Raw genomic sequence first — 24,196 nt, forward strand, 5'->3', positions numbered from 1 at the left:
TTGAGTGGTTTTCAATGATTTTATCGGTTCTTAATTGATTTCTTTTCTTGGTATTCTAATTCGAGCATTCGAGTAGTAGCCTGATTTGTATCGATATCGGATAATGCTCTGTTTTGTCTGAGATTTTGCTATACCTTAAAAACTCTATAAAATATTGCTCTTCCTAGCTTCATATTCACTACTTCAGTAGTCTCAGATATTTGTTTCGTCTAACTGACATAATTTGGACCTAGGGGCTGATATATTCACTCTTTCTCTCTCAAATGTTCATGTATGAGCCCTGTCATCTTTCTTTGGAGTATTGTATCTCGTTTATCTTTTGGGAATTTTTGGGTCCACCTGCTGATTGCACAAAACCTAGAATATGTACATTTTCTGTTTGTAATAGAACCCTTTCTCTCAGAATTTTGATCCAATATAGATGGGTATGACCATGTTCAAAAACTTGCCATGATCTAGATTGCCGACACCTGCTCAATGGTCATGTTCCCTGTTTTGACAAGAGTCAGCCCATGGCTATGTTCCCAGTTTTTAGCATAATTCAGACCATGGTTATCCTCTTTTATACAGATTTTTCAATGGCTTGAATGGGTATTGTGGTTATGTATATCTGACTAGTCATTTCATTGTGATTAGTTTTAAAAATTAGTTTGTAGGGGAAGCAAAGTACAGTTCTAGTAAGGATTTTCTAGTGATGATTTTACTAATGAATGATTGTTATCCATCTAATCCTGGAGGGTGTTTTCATGGTGATGGCCTCACAAAATTTTGGCGATGTGTGAGAAAAGTTATCAAATTCTAGAGAAAGTTTGCGGTCAGATTCTTTACATTGGATATGGCCCGGTCAGCCCATGGAAGTGTAGTGAAGAATAATCATTTGTTTACAGCTGGCAGCCATGATAAAAAAAAAGGGGGCGGGGATGTCTTAGATTAAAAGCTATTTTAAGAACCATCAAAGCTCTGTAAAGGTTCTAATTCTACTTGAATGGTTGTTACCCTTTATTGAATCTTGGAATTGAAATCTTTTGAGTTAAAGTGATTAGTCATAGGTATTTGGGTAATGAGTGGATGTCTTGACCTGACTTATGAATTCTTTGAGAACTGGAGAATCAAGCTGTAGGGTTTCTAATGAGAGAATCATTTCGGTTAATAGAGCAGAGAGAGTAGAGTAGAGGATTTATCATTAGAGTTTCTTTATCCCCCCCTTTGCCCTTCGTGTCCATTTTCCTATCTCATCATTTTCTACAGGGCTCAGAGGTTTCCCCTTTTTCGAGGTCATTACTTCTTTTACAGTTTAGGAGTTTCTTCACTTTCAAGATCATTTCTTGCGCGTTCCTTGGGATCTCTTTTGAGTTTCGGGATTCTCTCGATTTTGGGAACACTGTGTCGGGCTTTGGCAACGATGGAACATTTCTTGAGCCAGCCTCTTCCCTTCCTGCCTTAGAGTTTTCGCAGGTTAAGGGATTCTCTCCTCTTAGAATGTTTAGCCAGTTAGGACCCTTCCTTAGTGGCTGTTTGTTTAGTAGTTCTTATTATAAGGTTTTTGTCTGGCCCTTTTGTTTAGAAGTCTACCCTTAGGGTTAGAAGCTTTTCATCTCTCGTTTGTTCAGGGCCTTCCCTCGAAGGTTAGTTTCGTTTTCGTCTCTTTGAGATTGTTTTCACGTATCGGATTTTTAGTTCCCTCATATATTTTCTTTCCCCCAAGGCTTTAGGGATCCCGTTTCCCTTTAAATTACTCTACCGCGATATGGTGGGTAAGGAGGCTCTTCTATCGGATCCCCTTTAGCTGAAAGGGTGTTAACTCACTTTTAATCACCAAAAATATAAAAATACTTCAAAACATTTGAAAAATCAGAAAAATCCAAAGTCATCTAAAATGCTGAGTGTTTCTTTTAGAGGCGTAGTTAGGAAAGTTCGTTTCGAACTACGTTGGCTTGATCCTCTTCCACGAGGTACGTAGTGCAGCTTGGGATACATATCCCAGGTCCAGCCAAACTTTGTATATAAATGCTTTAACCTGTTTTTCTTCAAAACCTTGTTTTCCAAAGATCTTCCTCTAGAGTTAGGAATTTGTCCTCGATAGAGAGTTTTTATGGTTTAAATCTTCCCTTTCTTTCTTGAAACCCTCCTCCCCGCCACCAAGGTTTTAAATTTCGGTTTCGGTCACCACCGAAACCAAAACGTTTCGGTTTTGGGCCAAAATTTCGGATGAAATCATATAAAAATATGATTATGATTTCGGTTTTTTTTTAATTTCGACCGAAATGTCTAAAATTTCAGTGTAAATTTCGGTCCAGTGGAAATTTTGGCTATTTCGGTGGGAATTAAAACATTTCGTTGGACTTTTTTAAAATTTCGGTGGATCTATTTATAATTTCGGTGGAAATTTTGTAAAATAAGGCTAAAAACGAAATTTCGGTGACATTTTGACAAAATTTCACCGAAATCTTGTAAAGAAACAACTTCATGTAAATTTCGTTTCGGTCACGCCGAAACCGAAATTTAAAACCACGCCCTCCACTCCATCCTAATCTTTATTTCCTCTCCCTCTGTATTTGTTGTGTTCTATGGCATATGTGTTGATCTCAAAGGTGCACGCCAAGTGTTTGCTGAAATGTCTAAGAGAGAGGTTGTGCCTGTTGAAGGCCTCATGTAGTTCCAAGGATGGAGTGTTGTCTTGTTGTCGTTTCCGCATGATGTAGTTTCATCTTCTTTGTTGGCAGTTCGTTGGTTGGTTGGTTTCTTCTTCATGTTCTTCATTGGTTCCGTCCACGCTTAGTGTTTCTTGGTGTAATTCCTTTTATGTTGTTCACCCTTCTTTGTTGGTGATTTGTTGGTAGGTTGGTGGCTTCTTCGCGTATTTATGTGTGGGTTGGCTAGTGATTTGTTAGTTGGTGATTTGTGAGTGGTTGGTCTGTGATTTGTTGGTGTTTAGTTGGTGGCTTGTCCATATTTGGTTGGTTGGTTGGTTGGTTGGTTGGAATGTTGGTTGGTTGGATATGGTGGTTGTTGGTTGGTTGGTTGGATATGGTGGTTGTTGTTGGTTGGTTGGATTGTTGGTTGGTTGATTGTGGTTGGTTGTTGGTGGACACGGTTTGCGAGTTGTGTCTGTTGATGCTTCTACATGGTGAGTGTAGTTGCTTGGAGTAGTTTTATGCCTTTGTTGCTATTGTAGTGGTTTGCGTTGCAATCCACCTTGTTGGTGCTTCTACAAGTGTGTAGTTTCCTTGCGTATTTTTACTCACTTGTTGTCGTTGTAGTAGTTTACTTTGCAATCCACGTTGTTGATGGCTATATGCCCAGTCGTTAGCGTTGCTTTCGGCCTTGTTGTCGTTGGTGTCTATATACCCGGTTGTTAGCGTTGCTTTCGGCCTTGGTGTCGTTGGTGTCTATATGCCCGATCGTTAGCGTTGTTTTCGGCCTTGTTGTTGTTGGTGTCTGTATGACTGGTCGTTTGTATTGCATTCAGCTTTGTTGTTGTTAGTGGCTATATGTCTCCGGTCATTAGCATTACTTTCGGCCTTGTTGTTGGTGTCTATATGCCCCATCGTTAGCGTTGCTTTTAGCCTCGTTGTTGTCCAAGCGACGTGTTATTTGGCCGTCGTTAGATGGTTGTCATGCGTCCCTTTATTGAGCGCTAGTTGTTAAAATGGGCTGATTTTCTATCGCCTTGTTTGTTGGTCGATTGTTGGCTCTTCTCACCTTTCTGATGGTTGGAGTTTTTCTATTGGCGATGTGTTGTTCTGTTGATCTCTACCCATGGTACTCCGTCGTCGTTCGTTGTTCGTGCCTTTGGTGTGCCTATTTTTTCGTTTGTTTGATCATTAGTGGCGACTCCATTGCTCGTTGGTATGCAGATTTGTTCGTCGTGTCCTCATTCAAGGGAAGGCCCTATTGTGATCGCTCTCGCCGTAGTGCTGCTTAAGGGGGAGTTGTTATTTTTTGGTAGCCGTTGCTCTCGCCGTTACACTCATTGTGGCTGTTGCTCTTTTTTGTTATGTATTTAACTATGTATTCACCACACCGGAGAGTGTTGTACCAAGTTGCTGTGTGTATGAGATGATTATCCCTTTTGTTGTATGGGTTTTATAGTTGTTTGTACGGGTACTGTAGTTTTCTTTGTACTTGAGGTCCATAGTATATACATTCCGGCTTGAGGGGGAGTGTTGAAGAGTATGTAAGGGTAGTTTAGGTACTAAGTGTATGTGTGGAGGGTATTGTAGTCTTTGTACAAGGTTGCCCTACTTTGGGCCTATATATACATCATTTACACGGGACGACTCCTTAGTAGAGACTCCTCACCTTCTCCCTCACTCTTCTTCTTTCTTCCTCTACCTTATCCATATTCTAACAAGTCCCAACCCAATAACAAACTACTGATACTGCTTGAAGGAGAAAGTAGATATCGATGGTTTTCTGAAGGTCGAAAGAATTTTCCTGCCCAAAAAGAAACACTTAAAATCTTTAATTGGCAAGTAGCATATGAGGAATTTGTTGTTACCTGTGTAGGAACTGCAGCGGCTAGCCTCTGAGGAATATCCTTTGGATCAATTAATACATTTATAACTGATCCAGATAGCACATAAGCAAAGAAAATGTTCCATATATTAAACCAAAGTACTTTATAACAAGCACTTTTTTCTATCTCACTATGGGAGATATATCCTTGCATGGAGGAAAAGAGCTTCATGACTGGTGGCACAATGGATGTAAACAACAGAAGAATGAGACTGGGAAGATATCCTGTGATTACTTGACTTACGAATGCTCTGCACACAGATGATTCAATGGTTTAGTTTTTTGTAAGAAATTAAAAAAAAGAAAGAATAATACAGGCACATTTAAAACCACAGCAGCAACCAAAAGTAATATCCTGGCTGCCAAAAAAAACATGAAATTTCTTTAATTTGACTGTAAAATGATTACCAGAATACATTAACAAATAAAATGTTGAATCTATTAAATGAAAGTACTCTGTGATAAGCACTCCTTTCTATCTCGCTCTGAAGGTATAATGACCATAATACATTTACAAGGAAAATGCTTAATCTATTAAATGAAAAAACTTCGTGATAAGCACTCCTTTCTATCTCGTTCTGAAGATATGTACTTTCATGCATTGGGTGATCTCTTTTGTTCATGCTTGAGGGTACTTTAGTATATTTCTCTACTTATATCATACTTTAGAAGGCAATATTTTGCTTGTTAGTGTTCCGTATTTTCAATTACAATTTTGAGCATGAGTCTACCAGACACTATTTTAGATTTATTATTAATTTCATCTTTGAAGTTAAGAACTTAAGACTAGTTGTGTTATAGTGTTTTATTTATCCATATCTTGCGAGTTTGCAACTTAACTCGTGATATGGGATACCACATCCGTATGTGTAAATAGGTATCATAGACTTGCACAATGATAACATAACCAAGCTTTTGAAAATCTTCCAATATATTATTGATGCTTCCAAGAAATAATATTATCTTCCAATATTTTTCAAAAGACAAGTTGTCATGACAATATTATCCCAATGTATCCATCAGATCCAGCATTTTCACTCCAGTTTATAATTTAGTTTATTCTCTTAAGTGTGGATATACAAAAAGTACAAGTATGGACAGCAATAATATTGGTTAGTGGAATTTCATGCCTTCGGATATTCTCAAGAGATATTCAAATGAGAGATTTCTCTAAGGAGATTATAAGGACGACCTTATGGGAAAAAAATAAGTTTTAAAATGAAGAGATAAATACAAGTAATATATTTGCTTTCAGAACATCAAGGATGTTGTGCGGATGTCTTGTATTCTAGCAGTGATTTAGCAACCTGACAAAAGAATGGCTGCCATAAGTATTTGGGCAGTGATTCAGAACATCAAGGATTTTCGATTTACTTTATAAGGGTATTTTGGTAATTATAGTAATGTTTAACATACAAGCCACATATTAGGGTTACGTGTGATTCTTTTGGGGCGTATTCTTAGCTGATAGAAAAATAGTGTAACCCTAAGTGAAATAGTGAAAACTCCTCTCCTGTGTACGTAGGCACACTACCGAACTACGTAAATCTTGTGTTTCTTGTTTGTGTGTTTGTGTTTCTTGCATCTCATCTTGATGCTTGTGCGCATCGTGTTTGACCCTATTTTGAGGGATTAGAGGTCTCTCAGTTTTCAACAGAGGACTTTCAAGCAAGGTTTTTAGAGTTGTCGAATATTCTATGATTATTGTCAACGGGTGTACAATTACCGCCAGTAGTTGTGTAGTTGGTAGGAGAACACCCACAATCCCTTGGGGTTATCTTACACTTGGAAGAAAACACAGACCGGTTCTCCATACTACAAATGATGCAACTTGATATTTAAGGGCTTCTGGTGAATTTTATTTAATTCTTTGAATGGCGACCAAATTACAAATCGTCTTTTATCCATAATTAATTCTTCGTCTGAGATCCAAAGAAAAAGGAAATTTGTTAAGGCACTTACGGATATTAGCTATGATACTATGTTAAGTAGCAAGGAAAGTAAAAAAAGAAAAGAAGAATAATCCTAGAAAAGAGCACTCAAGACGGTGAAAAATAATCATAGGAATGCAGCTTGTTCTCCTCTTGTATGTCATGTAGGATTGAGATGTTGTTTTAGCTAGTCTTTAGCTTAAAATCTGGCTTCCTGAATTTCCCTTCTTACTTTTTTGTTCTTTTGCACATGAAGAGAGAAAGAAGTTAACTTGAATAAAATCTCAATAATCCTCCCTTCCTCACATCACATTCTTGGCTTTATACAATATAAAATCCCACTCATCCAAGACTCCTAACCACTAAATATAGAAAAAAATAAAAATAAGAGTATTCTTTACCTAAGACTCCTAAGGAAAGAAATCCTCTTAAAAGATATACTAAATCCCTTAACACTAATACATAGCTAGCTAAAGTAAAGGAAAACTGTCAGGAAACATTATCTCTACAATATTTGAGTCGCCTAATATTTCTTGAAGACTTGATTTTCGGAATGATAGTCTTCATGTTGGCATAGGATGCATATGCATCAGAATCCCCTGGTTGAAAAGAACTCGTCCTCGAGGCCAAATGATCATCACTTTCATCTCCACAATAGGCCTCCAAATCAACCACATTAAAAGTTGCAGAAACTCCATGTCGCCAGGTAGATCAATTATATATGCATTGCCCACAAGACACGTGAGTATAAGAAACAGTCCATCAGCTCGATTTTGCAACCTCTCCTTCTGTATGTCGATCCAAACAAGGTCTCCATCTTTAATCTCCACATGCTTCCTATGCATACCGACAAATTCTTTGTATTTTTTTTTCTTCTCTTGAATCAGCCCCATATCAATAAGCTCAACAACTTGCTTATGGAGTTCTTCATACTAACTAGAATTCCTTTAATAGGGTGTCTTACTCGGCAAACTCAGGCTCGGGAAAGGGTCTATATGACGTTGAATGTCCCTCACCGGCGATGATCCAGCCGGTAGTTCATGCAGAACAACATTGAAAATTCCCTCACCATGGGTTAAAGTAATGGTGGAATCCAATTCTCCTCATTAACCTCTTTACCCAAGAGCAAAAATGGTCCTAGTTTTCTTTCGATCCCTCAAAAAATTTGGCCATGGATAGAAAGTTACTTTCCACCCCTTTTCTAGGCTTAGGAATACTTTCCATCTTGGACCCAAAATCACTTTCACGCCATCCTTAACAACCGTGTAAGTATTTTGTAGTTGTCAAGGATAGTTTTCCGATCGTATTACCATGATTGACCCAACAACAAGTGGCAAGTATCCATCGCCACAATATCACATCATTGAGCATGTTCATATTGTTTACCAATAGAAAAGGAAACTAAACAACATTGATTAACAAGTACCTCATTCCTTTCTTAAACCATGTAAGCTTGTAAGCCGTAGGCTTCCTCTCGGTCTTGAGGTTGAGTTTGTCGAGCATATGTTGTGCCGCCACATTCTCGCAACTCCCACTATCAGTGATGAGATTACAAATTTTTCCATTTGACGTACATCTTGTATGGAAGATATTATGCCGTAATCAATTGATTATTTTTCTTTAACTTTGGCCGTATTCATAGCACATCGAATTAATGATTTTCCATGGTCACTCCAAGTAGTCTTCTCATCCTCATCATCATTATAGTCGTCAAAGTGTGGTTTTTCATCTAGAACTTTTGATTTGGCCAACTCGTCAAATTCATAGACGAAGTTTACATACCTTTGGTTCCAGCACTCTGTCGTTATATGTCCGAACCCCAAGCCCTTAGGTGCACCACCAGTCCTCAGCTTGTTGGAGGGATTAGATCTTTGACCAATATCTTTTCGACATCATCCTATTTGTCATGCTCTCTCCGATCGTCTTTGCCGTGGACACGACCAAGATTCGCGGCCGCCTGACACTGGGTTTTATACGCATATTCTCAAACTCGGGCATGTAGGACGCCTTGAGCACTGCTTCTATTAGTGAATCTCCTTCTATAACTCCAACAGGATTGTAGCATCATCACATTCTGAATCTCCTTATGTAAGCCTTGCAAGTAGCGTGCAACAGTTAGCTCACATCGTAAGCAAATCGAACTCCTCCGTGTAGTCATCTACGATCCAACTTCCTTGCCAAAGATTATATAGCTTCATATAGTTGTCTTGAAGGTAGTTTTCTGGCTAGAACTTTTTCTTCAACTCCTTCATCTTCTCTTAAGAACTAACCTTCTCTTTTCCCAATCTTTCTCTCAACTCAACTAAGCCTTTGTCCCAATCTTTCTCTACAGATCTTTAATTGTTCCCACCAAGATGAGGCCAAGGTTTTAAATGTCTGTTTCGGTGGAAATTTCGGCCAAAATCATGTAAAACCTTGACAAAATTTTCAGTTTTTAAAAAAATTTTGACCGAAATGTGTAAAATTTTGGTGGAAATTTTGATAATTTCGGTGGACATTTCGGCCATGTCGGAGGAAATTTTGTAAAAAGGGAAAGTTTAGCAAAATTTCGCCGAAATCTTGTAAAAAACCGATTTCAGGTAAATTTTCATGTCGGCCTCAAATCAGAAATTTTGGCCGAAATGTTTCGTTTTCGGCCGAAATTTAAAACATTGGCCAAGGCATGTTTTTTCAACTTGATAGCCACGATCTTTACCTAGCAATGATATGGAACCTCCTTGTAATCAAACACTCGTTCAACCACGTTGAGCCAATTGATAAACTTACCGGGTTGAATCTTCCCTTCAAACTCCGGTATATCCACCCTCATATCAATATCACGATAGGGCTTATTAGGACCCATCCGATCTTGAAATCCCCTTTCACATGGCTTACACCGCTGGGCACAATGATAAAAAGAGTTAACATCCTCCGAGACGAGACTATTGTCATCGCAACCTAGAGTTTTGAAATGTTTTAAATGTTCTATAAGCTGTTGGACTTGCCTCCTTAATTCTTCAACTTCATTAGCTTGGTGATCTTGATGAGAAGCCTCCATACGAACACCACGACCACACCCACAATTGTTAACCATAGTAGTCGCCTCTTCACGACAAACGCCAAGGATAGACGAGAGCTCTGATACCAAATTAGTGTAGTGTAAGAAGACAAACGCAAATCCGAAATACAACCCGCATTCAAACCACTTCCATCTAAAGTTTTTCAAAAACCTCAACACAAGAAGAGAGAAGTTAACTTGCATGAAATCTCAATAATCCTCCCTTTCCTCACATCACATTCTTGGCTACTGTATAAAATCTCACCCAACCAAGACTCTTGACCACTAAATATAGAAATAAATAAATAACAAGAGTATTCTTTACCCAAGACTCCCAAGGAAAGAAGTCCTCTTAAAAGATATCCTAAATCCCTTCATACTATTACGTAGCTAACTAAAGTAAAAAAAATAGTTAGGAGACATTATCTGTATGATATTTGGGTCTCCTAATATTTCTTGAAGACTTGGTTTTCGGAATGATAATCTTCATGTTGGCATGTGGCACAGGAGGCGTTGCATCAGTTTGAATCACATGCAGGAATTTTTGTACCGTTCTTTGCATCATGTTGTGGCTATAACCTTGGGTTTCAAACAGTCTCTTGCACTTGCTGATCCATTATCTCTTCAACCTCGATGTGGGGTTGTACTTCATCAATAACCCACATGAATTCCCTCTCCTCTCTCTTCTTTTCTCTCTTTTTTCCCTTCATCTTTATTTTTCAACTTCTCTTTCTATTTTCAATGTACATGGATGAAGGTTCTTCATGTGAAACCATAAAAAATGTATATATAAAAAAAAAACCATGCTGCTTCATACTTTTGGTAGATACAAGTGACAGTTTTCTTCGAGTTAGGCAAGTCAATGTAGTAGTGTCAGCACCAGTTCTATGTATGTGCACTTAAATGGAAAATCATACTAACTTAACAAATATTTATAGTGTAAGAATTGATATTTGAAAATCAGAGTCACTTCATTTTATCTTTATTATACAATATACAACAGAAACTTGTATTTTGTTTTGTCATATTCTCCTCTCTTTGCATCATAGAAATAAGAATTAATAGCCCTAGGATGAAACAACTATGGGACATAATAATGACTTTAAATAACTAATATATACTAAACCAAACAAAATTAGAAATCAGAATCAACAGCTCTAGTAAGAAACACCTACAGGAGATAATAATGGATTTAAATAAGTCATTTATACCAAACTAAACAAAATTTGAAAGTTCACCCATGATTACGGAAATGATATCAGCACAATCATGTTTTGATAATTGCACTAACGCATTTTTTTAATCTAACGAGCTGTCAAAGGTTATTACAGTTCCCAAAAAGCGCTCACAAGCAAATTAAAAAAGAAAAAACAACGTGAGTTTGTACGAATACTAAAACATGGTTGTGCCGATATCATTTCACATGATTTAAATGTAAGAAGAATAAGAAGAAGAAAAACTTGTTAGTAAACTGGTTGAAAGTGCAAAATCAACAAATGAAATGCAAGATAGAAGAAGACCTATTTGAATTTCGCAAAAATACTGCATGGGGGAAATTCTGTTCAGCCATGGCTAAGGCATAAAGCTAAACAAAAAGAGAAAATGTTAGATTGATGGAACAAATGGTATCCTACATAAGATTGTGGTTTAGAATTGACAGGAATAAGACAAAGGATATCTGAAACAGATCTTAGAAATAATAGTTTCCAAACATACATAAAATTAAGAATTCTTGCGTTGGGCAGGGGCCATAATTTTGACAGTAGAGAACTGCAAGTCAACCATTATGTTTATTTTTATTTTGAATGGTAACAATTTCATTCAATAAAGGGGAGACCGAGATAGTCCACCCAAGAATACAAGCAGAACAGATAAAGAACAAAAAGAGGTGGGAAAGAAAGCAAAGAGTGGGTACTGAGGAACTTCTTCCTTCCACAATGTATCTATTCGCATCAAGACTTCACTCATGAAATCAACAACACGACCATCCCGTGTGTTACTTTCTAAAGAACAAGTGGTTCATATGCACAATTGTATTAATTCCATGTTAGGTCAGGGCCGAAATGTATCTGTATCAACAAACATACATGTCTGATTCCTCGGAAAATGCGGTCTGATGTGAAGCAACATTTTGAATTTGGAAAGCTTTCGATGCAGGCAAGGTGGATGGGAACTGACTACAGAAAGCCCAGGTTTTGATTGAGAAGGCAGTTAAGCCGAAGCTTTGAAACCGGGGAGCGGAAGGAAATCGAACATTTCCAACATAAAATTTCCAGCACATCAAGTACAAATTCTCAGGCATTTTTCAACATAAAATTATGACTGTTAATCAACTCCTCTCCTACTTAAACAAAATCTAAACATCAATGGAAATGAGAGCCCAATTTTCCCCAAAGCACAGGGAGAACATGATACTTTTAACAAACTGTGTTAGTGGAAGGGTGGAACTACCAGCTCTTAATCTGGCAAGCTACCCATAGAAGATCATTATACCATAACAGCCATAAAAGTATTGCTAGCTTCAAAATTTTAAGAAAAGAGAGACCAAAAAGAAGAAAGAAAAAAAGCAATGGAAGGCTACAAGAAAAATATGAGTGCCGATCTACAGTATTGAGAACATTCATCAAACAATAGTCACTTACATGGTGAGTATTCCTTCCAAGAAAGGAAACATTTGCTCTAGCATATCCAGACTGGTAAGCCCTTGCACAAATACAACTGGAACGAGGAAGACAACTATGAGGACCACAGTTGCTACAAATACCACCACCTTGGAAATCCATCTTTGAATGAATTTTGCAGAAAAAAAAGGCCAGTAAACATCATGAGGTTCAGGAGCTTGCTCAGTGACCCACTGTGTGGGGTTGATTGATTGTTGGATGTGGAAAGCAATTGCCGCACCATACCGAGATTTGAAACAAACAAAGGCAGATGGAATCTCCTATTTCATTTACAATACATAACCAGATATAAGGGAACCAAAGTTTAATAATGTACGCCTCAAAAATCAAGAATTTCATACTGTAGGATCATCCAATGAAGTATACATTATATGTCAGTACATATCAGGGGAATTCATATGCTTGGAATAGAATTGATTTCTAAGGTAAATAAGAGATTGTCAAGAATACGTGACTTGTATAGACCATTATGTGGTGTATAAAGTTGTATAAGAAGACTTCCTTTTATTTACTTGTATATGCATAAGTGCAAGAGTATATAAGTTAATAGGATTTGTATTTTCCCATCAGCTTGTGTACAATACATAAGGGCTTTCTTGCAAGTTGATTTGATGGTTATTTATGTAAATGAGAGAAGACAAGTCTTGAGGCTAACTTGAACTCCTCCTTCCTCAAATTCGTGGATTAGGGATTTCCCTATATTTTTTTCTCTTTCTCTGTCTACTTTGATAAGTATAGTTTGACGGGGATAAATGGGAATTAGAGTCCACAATGTAAATAGTAAAAACTCATTAGTTATCAACATGGCAAAAAAAACAATTTTTATAAGGTTGGACAGTAAAACACTGAGTCATGAGTTTTGGGGATAATCAGATGTTTTATAAGAAAGAATTTTACGAGTTAAATATGATTGTGACAAAAGACTAATCTGCCCCTCTAACAATAGCTAATAACCTAGCTAACCTTGTCTCCTGTAGTAGCTAGTAGCTCTTCTGAAGGTAGCTCAGTAGAATACGCATCACAGTCAAGGAAACCAATTGGTCTAACCAATCCTCTAGTTGAAGAGTGATAGGATGGTAAACAGAAGCCAGAAAGGGGGTTTCATTAGTTAGCTGCAAGGGATGAGCCTACGACAAACCTTGCTTGTTTGGAGTGAACAGGAGGCTGCAAATAGTATGATTCCCTTCCTTAAATAGTTCCTTCTCCTAGCTAGCTCTTATCTTCTTTCACTTCTTTTTTGTCTCTTTCGATCTATGGTAGAAGATGCACCTATCTGGGGGATGTTCAGTTCAAAGTGCGGTAGAACTCTATATGCTTTTTTTTTGAGATATCATATTATAGTTGAACAATTGGAATTGTAACCTCTGGAAGGGCATAGTGGGTATTTTTGGGTAATTTTATATAAATAAGATTAGAGGGTAATCTAACTCTAACTTTCTCCCTAATCTCTTCTTTGTTCCTTCTTTGTCTCTCATCTCCTCTCTTCTCAATCTCCTCCTCCTTCAATCTATACATTCTCTACTTAATATAAGAGCGTAACACAAAGTAATACGAACATGTCTGACAAATTAACGACCCAGAGCAGTCATACAATGAATGTCAACAATAGTAAGGTCATTGATATTTTACCCAGAAGCTGTATTCAGATCGTCCTGATTTTAGGAGATTTTTCAAGTTTTTCCCAAAATTTAGTATGGAGATTCAAAGGTGTAAATCTACTTTTTCATAAAAATAAAAATAAAAAAACAGGATTTTTTTATGTTTGTGATGGTGCATCCATACAAGGTAGTTTTCATGAGAGAAAAGTTGCATAGCTAGAATCGGCCAGATTTGAGAGGATTTTTTACTATTTTTTTATTTTTGGATGAAATTTTGAGGGTGAAAATCATTTTTTCAGAAAAAAAATGAAAAATGTAGTTTTTCATCTTTCGCGATGGTTTAGCTAAACAAGGGGTTTTTCGTAAAGGAATTTGGTAAGGTTTGATAGGTACTATAATTTAGAATCCATCAAACCTAACTTCACGCGCAACGAAGGAAATTTGAAGGTACAGTGATGTCGTTTGATCTTTGATGATTGATCCTAGGTTGGAAATTCAAATAAGAGATATTTCCATTTGTTTTAGGCTATTTTTGGTAGATTATGAGGTTTCTTGGTTCCAAGAGAGATGTCATCCATGAGTGATGTATCGTCAGACCTTACCTACCAAACCACAAGATTAGGGAATAGCGGTGGATGCAGAGATAACACAATTATTCCAATCACTACAGTAAAAATTTGATGGGGAGAATTACCTAGAATGGTTTCAGTCTGCCATAGTCACAAATATCTCTGACATTTTCGAAAATATTAGGATATTTTGCGATTTTTTTATAAAATGATATAATCCTGAGATTTTGAAAAATCATCGAGGTATCTTCATATTTTATTCACCATTAAAAAAATATCATCATATTTTATTCTTTTCCGTGAAAATATCACGATATATTCACAATATTATTTGTTGTCCTAATTTTGTTCTTAAATTTTATATTTTTGTATACTTTAAATATATTTATTCCCCTAATTAAAAATAGAGAAAATGATTTGTGAGCACTGCTCAGATAAGCTTATTTGAGCAGGTGCTCACAAACATATGTGGCCCCAAATTTTTTAGGGGATCCAAAGCATTCATTTGGAAGGCCCTTCCATCGATAGGGTGTGTACCAAAAATCAGATCAATAGGATCGTCCTAACCCAATCAAAGGTGGAGGGGAAAATGGACAAACACTGTGTGTCCATGTTTCTGCCCATTTTTTCCCTCCACATATTAACCAAATACTAACCAACATTATCTACCTCCATCCCTCACATATCTAAAGACAGAAATGTTTGCTTTACATATGCAATTTACACAACATAATTATTTCGGTGGTGGTTGCAGTGAAAAGGATTCTTTATCCATGTCTATTCCTTTAGCCATGTTTATGCACTTTGAAACCTAGACATAATATATTCATTTAGCCATGTTTATACGCTTCAACATTCTTTTCAGCTGAAAGTTGTGAAGAATGTTGAGGACAATTCAGAAATACAGTTATGCAAAGAATTGGAAGGCAACAATCATTTAAGAATTATAATTGTACTCCATCCTAATGCCCTGTTCATTTGGGATTGTGGCAACCGATTGCCACCGCCGATTCCGATTATGGGACACAATTCCAATAATCGGATTGGAGGGTGGCAATCGGTTGTCAAAATCCCCAAACGGACAGGGCATAAACAATGACTTCTATAAGATTATATTGTCTAACACCTAACCTTACAAGATGGAAATTGTTATACCCGAAATCATTTATGTTATGGTATTAGGAAGCGAGTTAACTTGTAAGTTACATATGAAAAAATTAAAAAAAAAATGTATAATGTACATGCTAAAAACAACTTGAGCACTTTACTGAAGGTTCCATTAGATGAGAATAATGTGTAGCACAACCACATTAATACAAGTATATGAACAAGTATACCAAAAGAATTCAATCAGACTTTGGTAGAAGAGAAAAAACACAACTTGAGACGTGATTCTTACAATGAAACGTCGAAATTTTCTTGTTTGACGAACAATTGAATGTGATAAGTATGTAGAAGAATGATACTCTGTAAAAAAGCTTTCAATGCTGTCACTTAAGCTTTTCCCAGTAGATGCAGGGATACCCCGAACAAGAATGGTAAAATGATGTGGCTGAGGTTTAGATGAATAGAAATAAGCAAGCCTCTTAGAAGAAATGTATTTATATTCCTGCAAAAAGAATGACATTCAGTATATATCTTGAATTTTTTAATCATGAATAATAACATTTATTCTCACATCCATATGGATAAATAAAGAAGAAACAATGTCTAAAAATTTCCCAATGCAACTCCAAAGTCGGGCAGGTAGATCCAGTTTTGCCATAAAAAAAGAGGGAGAGAGAGAGGGGGAGAGAGAGAGGGAGAGAGAGAGATTCTTCCATTCGACCATTTCTCCTTCCTTTTCCATTTTATTCTTCATCTATCCGTTCTTTTTCATTTTATTCTTCTTTGTTCTCCATATGAGTTCTTTTTTTTCCACCATATATCCCACAAAAGGATGCAATAAGGAGAGATTTTATGGGCCTACGATACTAGAGTAGGGTAGAAGTGTCATTTACTATCTGTGTTGAACTTATTTTTCCTTTAATTAAAGCCCTAATAATTGACTAATTAGTCGTAGTTTGTTAAGTAGTAATCAATGACTAAGAAAGCAAATTATAAGCAGGCGAAGTCACTGAAACCGTAACCAAAATTTAAACCATTGATCCAGGTGACATTGTGGGAACTGAGTTCTTATTCACGTCATTTGATGTTTTTTTATCACATTCTAATCTGTGATAAGACATGGGAGGCTCATCTAAATCATTTGAATGCTATCTTAGAGTTATTACAGTAGCACAATTTCTTTGCCAAAGAAAGTGTGGGAGTTTGAGCTTCCGGAGCTTCTATATTTCGGTCACATTGGGGCAGTGGGTGTTCGAGACTGCGAGTAGACCTGAAGAAAATTCAAGCAGTGCGGGAATGGCCAACCCCCTTGACTTTCACCCAATTGAGAGTTTTATTGGGTTTATGAAATTACTATGAATGCTGTGAAACATGATGATGGATGTGTTTTTCTTTGACAGGACGTTGACAGATGATGTTTAAGATATATGGATTTTTATTTATCAGCTTTGAAACAAGATGATGATGGTTTTTTAGCTATAAAAAAAAGAAGATGATGGATGTTTATGACGTGTTTTGCGGGACAGGAAAAGGCAAGGCATGTGCCAATAAAAATATTGTGTTGTCTTCATAGGGAGAAGAGAAGGGATATATAATTATTGGCCAGAGTGACAACTACAAGTGAATGACTACAATGGAGCCAACTACTACTCACACAATACTAGGGAGGAGGCAAAGACCCTGTTCATGTCTTACATGGCTCAAGGCAAAGGCAGTTCCACCTCATGCAGATATGGTGGTGCAACCTAAGCGCGAAATTTCACAATGTTTTCCAACATGGGCACTCCGTGATTCCATGTTTATCTTTTCATGGTTGTAATTGCTAAACTCATGTAATTTTATGTTGCAGTTCTAACTAAAACAATATGAAATATTAGTAATTTTAATAGAAAGTACTGAAGTTTCATTCTAGTAGGCTTTTGATCTATTAAAATGGACAACTTACAGAAGTTCCAAAAAAAAAGATTAATAAACTTAAAAAATAAGACTCAAACAGTCCAATATATTACTGTGAAATAAATCATGTAGTGGGGACCACTAATTTTGACGTTCCAACCATTCATTTAGTGCTACCCATCGTAGATAAGTCGTGGCACAAAAAAACTTCTCGATAAGATGATACTAGCTCTCTGATCTAATTGGTGTAAAATGGACGGTTTGGAAAAGTTATACATTTACCACCTTACATAATAAAGCAGATAGCAGACAACTCCAGTGATAATATATGCAGCACAGAAGTGAACCCACAACCTGTCAAACAGGAAAAAATTATCATTCTTAAATACAACAATATGAATTAAGCTAGAGTTTCCAATAAGACGTATCAAGCCACTATTGAAAGTTGGTAAAACAAACCGACAAAGATTATAAACATCAAGAGCAGCTTAAAAATGCAAACTGTACAACATCATAGGGACTTAATTGAGGGCAATCTAGGTATGTTTTCTATAGCTGGGATCGTTAATAATCCTACATATTTTAACTACAGTTATTGAAAGTAATTAAAATTTTGAACCATAATCAGGAGAAGATCCAACTTTTTAACTACCGTTAGTGAAAGTAACCAAATTTTTTAACCATAATCAAGAGGATGATCCAACTCTTCTCCTACATGTTTAATTTTTTATGTGTACTCTGTTTTTCACCAGGTATCAAAGGCAATTATTTTACAAGATTTGGGCCGAAATTTCGTATCGAAACCGAAATTTTTCCGTCTTGCTGATGACCAAAATTGAAACCGAAATTCAAATTTAGAACCTTTATTTTTGGTGCACTCTATCCATTGAATAAAGAGAAGTGGTTTCTCATTGTCTTTCCTTGTAGTCAATAAAAATTCATGTTTTAACAAATATTATTACACAAAATGAAGGTCTTATGAAGGTCTTTAACAAACATTATTTTATTAAACAAAACTTTTATCAGGTCCTCTCTGCAACTAAACCAAAAGATTCCCCCGTTCTCTCCAACTAAACCGGTGCCTGTGGCAAGCAACCCTCTTTGTAACTAAACCAACAACCTCTAGGCAACGTAGTGAGTTTTTTGCTTCTTTTAATTTTTTTCTACTTCTTGCCTGAATTTTAGAGCTATTTTGTATTTTTCCTAGTCTTTCAGTGTTCTACGACTTAAGGATTTTTCCCTTTTTTTTTGTTTTATTTGCGTTCTTCATCTTCTACTTCTTGCCAAAATTTCAATTTTTTTTTTGAATTTATCCTCTTTTCTGTTTTTCTTCTCTTTTTTCTTTATTTCACACGAATATTACGATTTTTCGAATTTTTGTAGGTTTCTTCTTCCCGACCATCTTTAGGGTTTTGTCCTTAACCTTTTGTCTTTTTTAATCTTATAAGCATAAAAATCTGAGTTATTATTCATTAGAATAAATACCTATCGGCATAAATTCCTATCGAGGTAAAAAATTGAGTTTTAACCTAAGTAGAAATACGAGTGTTTTTCAACCCTATTGGAATCTAGCGGCATAGATCCCTAACGACGTAAAAATATGAGTTTCCTAAACTATCGCATAAAAATAGGAGTTTTTAACCGGCGACCTCCCTTCTCTCTAAACTAAACCGGCGGTCGGCATCCAACGACCCTCTCTGCAAGTAAACCGGTGACCTCTCCTCTCTGTGCAACTAAACTGGCACCCAAAAGCCATCTTTACAACCAAACCGGCACCCAGGGGACCTCTTTACAACTAAACCAACGACCTCCATTTACTCTTTTTTTTTGTTAGTTTATGTTTTCTCTAATTCTTCTTCTGCTTATTCTTGCGAAAATTCTAGGGTTGTTGCAGTAGATATGGATAAGGAGGCTATGGAGATTGATTGTTTTGATAGGATTGGGGACAGGGTTCTTTGGAAGCAGGTTTTTAGAAGAAATGTTTTTGAAAGAGAATTCCAGAGTTGAGGTTTCTTGAGAGGATTTAAGGGTGCTACATCAAGATGTCTAGGGTAGATAAAAGGATATGGATCTGGGAATCTACTGGAGTGTTTGCTGTCAAATCATTCTACCATCAGCTTGTGTCGTGCCCTGTGCCCTCTAGTGAAGCTAGAATTTGGAAGATCCAAGTGCCTCCCCGAGTTTGTACCTTCGGTTGGGTCGCTAGTCTTGGACAGCCCCAAATGGTTGAGTTCTTGAGGAAGAGAGAGATGATAATCGTAGACCACTGCCCTTTATGTATAGTGGGTGGGGGGGTGAGGGAATCGGTCGATCACATCTTCATTCATTGCAAAGTAGAAAGAGAAGTGTGAAGTAGTATCTTAAGAAGGTTTAGAATGACCTAGGTTTTCCCGTTAAAACTATATGATCCCTTGGAGGGGTGGTCGCCGGTATTGTGGATGAAAAAAGGTAGAGATCTCTGGAATGTATCTCTTTTACCATGTGGGTGCTATGGAAAGAGAGGAATTCTAGAGTTTCGATGGAGTAGCAAAGTCCCGGCCTTTCTTGTTCATAAAAGTGACAGCTCTTACTATATCATGGGTGAGGAGCCTTCCCTCCTTCAAGTTTGTCTCTGCCTTCGACCTATGGGAGGGTTGGAAGGAGATTTGTAGCAATTTTGATCAGTGTTCTGTGACCATCCAAGTATGGGAGCCACTGGCCGATGGCTTTCTAAAATTAAACTTCGACAGATCAAGTAGAGGCAACCCAGGACCTGCGGGTATTGGGGGCACTAAGGGACTCAGCATGAGATGTTATTGGGGCCTTTTGAAGGCCTATTGGGGTCTCAGATGCAAGCGAGGCGAAGGTCCGTGCAGTTCATCAAGGAATCATCCACCTTGATAAAGATTGTCTCGATAAGGTAGTGGTTGAGGGGACTCGTTCAATGTCATTCATTGGCTTAGAGGATCTATTGTTCCCCCCTGGCAATTCGTGCAGTTCTTTGACGAAATTCAAGATCGAGTGGAAGTGTCATCGATCGCATCCGTAGATCCGCCAATAGTGGATCGTCTAGCAAGGGACGGTGCTGATATGCCAGGGTTGTAGATGTTTGATTTCCTTCCCAAGTGAATCTTTCTCCTCTCTTTATTTTTTGCTATTTCTTTGTTTGTTGCTTTCCCTCATGTAATTGCAGGTTGATTTAAAGTAAAAAAATCGAGTTTTTAACCTATCGATATAAATATCCAAGTTTGTAAAACTAATGGAATAAAAATCTATCAGCGTAAATACCTATAAGAATAACAATTTATCGATGTAAAAGCATAGATATATTGCCGATAGGGATTTACACTTTTATGTTGATAGCTTTTTAAGGCGATAGGATTTATGCTTTTATGCCGATTGGGATTTACTATTTACACCGATAGACTTTTATGTCTATAGGGTTAATAACTAGGGCTTTTACACATATTTTTACGTCGATGGAGTGTTGCTACAATAGGATGAACAGTAAAAACAATCAGATTCTTACACTAATAGGTTAAAAACTAAGATTTTCGCTAATAGATTTTTACTCCAGGACTTAAACTCATATTTTTCGACGAAATGATTAAAAATAGGGATAAAAGGAAAAAGGGGAGTGATAAATCGACCCCCATATATCTTAAATCAACCCCCTATGTGTCTTTCTCTCTCCTCTTTCTCTCTCTAACCCAGAGGAGAGAGAAAGACACATAGGGGTCGATTTAAGATATTTGGGGGTCGATTTATCACTGCCCAAGGAAAAAATACCCCAAATGTGGGAAAGAAGAAAAAGATGAAAATCATAAAGTTTTTGGTAAATGAAGATGAAGAAATAGAAGAAGAAAAAAATACGAACAATATGAAAAAAATCCCGAAAATTGAGGCAAAAAGAAGTAGAAGAGGAAGAAGGAAAAAATAATAAAACAAGCAGAAAAGGTCTAAACCTCGTATATGAAGAAGAAAAATATAGAAAAATTGGAAAATTATGAAAAAATCCCTAACATTCGTGCAAGAAGAGAAAGAAGATAAAAAAACAAAAAACACTCAATTGCATAGAGGTCGTCGGTTTAGTTGCAGAGAGGGGAGGTGGGAGGTGTAGTCATAGAGAGAGAGGGTCGTAGGGCTTCATTATTTTAATATGCTAAGTAAAATCACTTAATAACACATAATAAAAGTTTAGTTTAATAAAATAATAGCTATTAAAAAGTACTTTATCTTTATCTTTTTTTTAATGGCAAATTACTTTATCTTGTTAGATAAATAATTTCACTAATCTTTGTCTTCATTACAATCAACCCTAATGAGTATTTATATAAAACACGCTAAGGGATAATGGCAAGATAATGATAAATATGGAAATAGACGAAGATAGTAATAATCTTAATATAACCTACCTACCTCATCTAGTCTAGTTGCCTAATCTAAGACCCCGACGATCCAACAATAAGATTAGCATACATTGGTGAGATCTCATATTCTATAACATGCTTAGACAAGATCTTGATGATGGATCATCTCACCCATCGACGAAGGGTGAATGTCAACCATGATGCACCATGATGTGAATCATGGACAAGTCTATGAACCACCTAGTCCATTGATGGGTACTAGGGCCATCTAGAGCAACCTTATAGCATAAGGTTGTTCTATAGCAAGGAAAAGACCAAAGATGTGGTAACTTATGGTACTTTCAGCCTTGTTGCCAAGTGGGTGTCCTCTTGTAAGCTTTTTTTGCAGCTTTTCTAGCTCAGATTACGCGTGTGTGGGATTTTTGGAGAATGGTCCATGTAAGTAGTGAGAACTTGAGCCCTAGGCATGCGCCTCTCCCTGTGGAAACATTAAGCTGAAAATTGACAGGTCCAGCCTTGGGAAACCTAGTCCGGCGGGTGTTGTTGGTCTCTTTTGTGATCATAATGGGTTGGTGAGGCCTATTGAGTCAAGGATTCCAAATGAGGTGGAGGTCTTGTCCCTCACATGGGGCATTAGAGTATGTGTGGTGCATGCCTGGAATTCTTTGGTCATCGAGGGTGATTCTAGTAATGTCAAGAAGTGGATACCAGTTTGGAAATCAGCAAATGGGGATGCCAGTTCGTTGACAAAAGATAGGATCAATCTTTTTTTTTCACTTTTTTTTTTTTTGAATGGCTATAGGGTCAATCGTAGTCCCATAGCCTCCTCTCCTTTTTTTCCCTTTGGAGTCTGTGTGTAGGTTTTTTTTTCCCTGCTCTTGTTGTGTATCTTGCATTGGATCAACTCGGCCAATGTACAGAAAAAATGCACGCTGCCTCTTTTTGCTGGGACGAAAAATTGTTTCTTACAAGAGAATAAATTAAGATATAACTAATATAACTAATGATGAAATTAAAAAAGAAATCACTGACTTCAAAGATTATACAACCATTGAGTAAGGTCAAAAAAGGGCGGCCCAGTACACGAGGTTCCCGCTATTGCGGGGTCTGGGGAGGGCTAGATGTAATCAACCATTGAGTAAGGTTAGAGAAAAAAAATTGGATTGTGACCAACTGATGCATATACCTAAGCTGCACTTAGATACATGAGGAACAAGAAGTGTACATGAATTTATTAAATGATTGATAAAATAAAGAAGCAAAAGAAAAAGGAAAATGAAAAATGTCACAGATTATTTCTGCAGAAACTTTGGATCTGGTTTCTGCTTAAAATTAATAGCTATACTCCTAAAAAATTTGAGAATGCATATTTGAACGATGACAGAAAGATAAAAGTTCCAGCAAGAAGTCACCTTTTTGAGCCAGAATTTACATTTGAAATGCTGAATAGGTCAAGAGACGTATTCGAAATATCGTCTAGTTCGCTCCCCATATAATTTAGTGGAAGAAGAACGAATATTCCTATGATTCCAGCGACAGAAAATACTCTCAAACTGCATAAAAGAAATAACTCAGATTAAGCAAGAAGGAACTTCTAACAAGAAGATTAACAAATTGATTAGTAAACAAAAGGAAGAGAAAAAAGACAAGAACTATGAGAGAAAAACATAAAATACTCAACATGACCAGCTGGCAACCAATGGAAGAGGCTAAAACTAATAAAAAAATAACATGGAATCATTCTGAAAACAAGAAAAATGGATAACAAGATTATATAATGAGATGCAGGTAAGGCTATGTGGTATTCAGAAATAGGATGAAGAGTAACAACAAACTCACCACTATTCAAAATGCAGATAAAGAGCACACAGATCATCTAGGTGGCATATATCGCTCTCCAGAATTTACCATCCCAGGTATCTATTAGGATTATTTCAAATTTTTACATTTTTACTTGGAAAAACTTAGAAAATAAAATAAATAAGTGCACATATTGATGAGGCTCCAGACCTTGATAATGACACTGTGAAACTACCAGTTACTCCAAAAGCTTAAGCTGTTGGAGAAGGCGTTATTTAATATTTTATATTTTAACACTCCCCCTACGTGTGGCCCCTCTTTTTAGGGTTGGCCTACACGTGGTACATGTGGCCCCTGTTTTGGGTTTGGCCATTGCATGTGGATTTTTGCTATCAAGGAGGTTTGAACTCAGGACCTTTGCTCTGATACCATTTGAAATTACCAGTTACTCCAAAAGCTTAAGCTGTTGGAGAAGGAGTTACTTAATCTTTTATACTTTAACATGCACCAAAGCCTAGGTGGGGTTCTACATCAACTAGAAGGCTAGAAAAGATAAAGGTATTTTTGGAAAAATACAAAGGAGAGGCATTTTTGGAAAAATCACAAAGGGGAGTATTGAATTGGGACTACAAAATAAAGTGGAGGGCATTTTGGTCGTTCCCGATCCAAAGAAAGGTGACCTCCATCTTCTTTCCTCTTTTTCATGCCCT

General features: G+C 36.9%; 1 protein-coding gene across 1 annotated transcript in view; it reads right to left on the reverse strand.

Moving 5' to 3' along the window:
- Nucleotides 1-24,196, reverse strand: part of LOC143846811 (hyperosmolality-gated Ca2+ permeable channel 2.3-like) — a 40,098-nt gene that overhangs the window by 9,996 nt on the left and 5,906 nt on the right. The window contains exons 3-7 of the mRNA XM_077355379.1: nt 23,099-23,239; nt 17,628-17,691; nt 15,734-15,943; nt 12,129-12,427; nt 4,502-4,769 (exon numbers count right to left, since the gene is read on the reverse strand). Coding sequence (XP_077211494.1) covers nt 4,502-4,769; nt 12,129-12,427; nt 15,734-15,943; nt 17,628-17,691; nt 23,099-23,239 — 982 coding nt within the window. The remainder of the gene's footprint in view (nt 1-4,501; nt 4,770-12,128; nt 12,428-15,733; nt 15,944-17,627; nt 17,692-23,098; nt 23,240-24,196) is intronic.

The sequence above is a fragment of the Tasmannia lanceolata genome, unplaced genomic scaffold (genome assembly GCF_043159265.1).
Source record: "Tasmannia lanceolata isolate RefF3 unplaced genomic scaffold, GAP_Taslan_0.1 ptg000015l, whole genome shotgun sequence".
NCBI classification, from domain to species: Eukaryota; Viridiplantae; Streptophyta; class Magnoliopsida; order Canellales; family Winteraceae; genus Tasmannia; species Tasmannia lanceolata.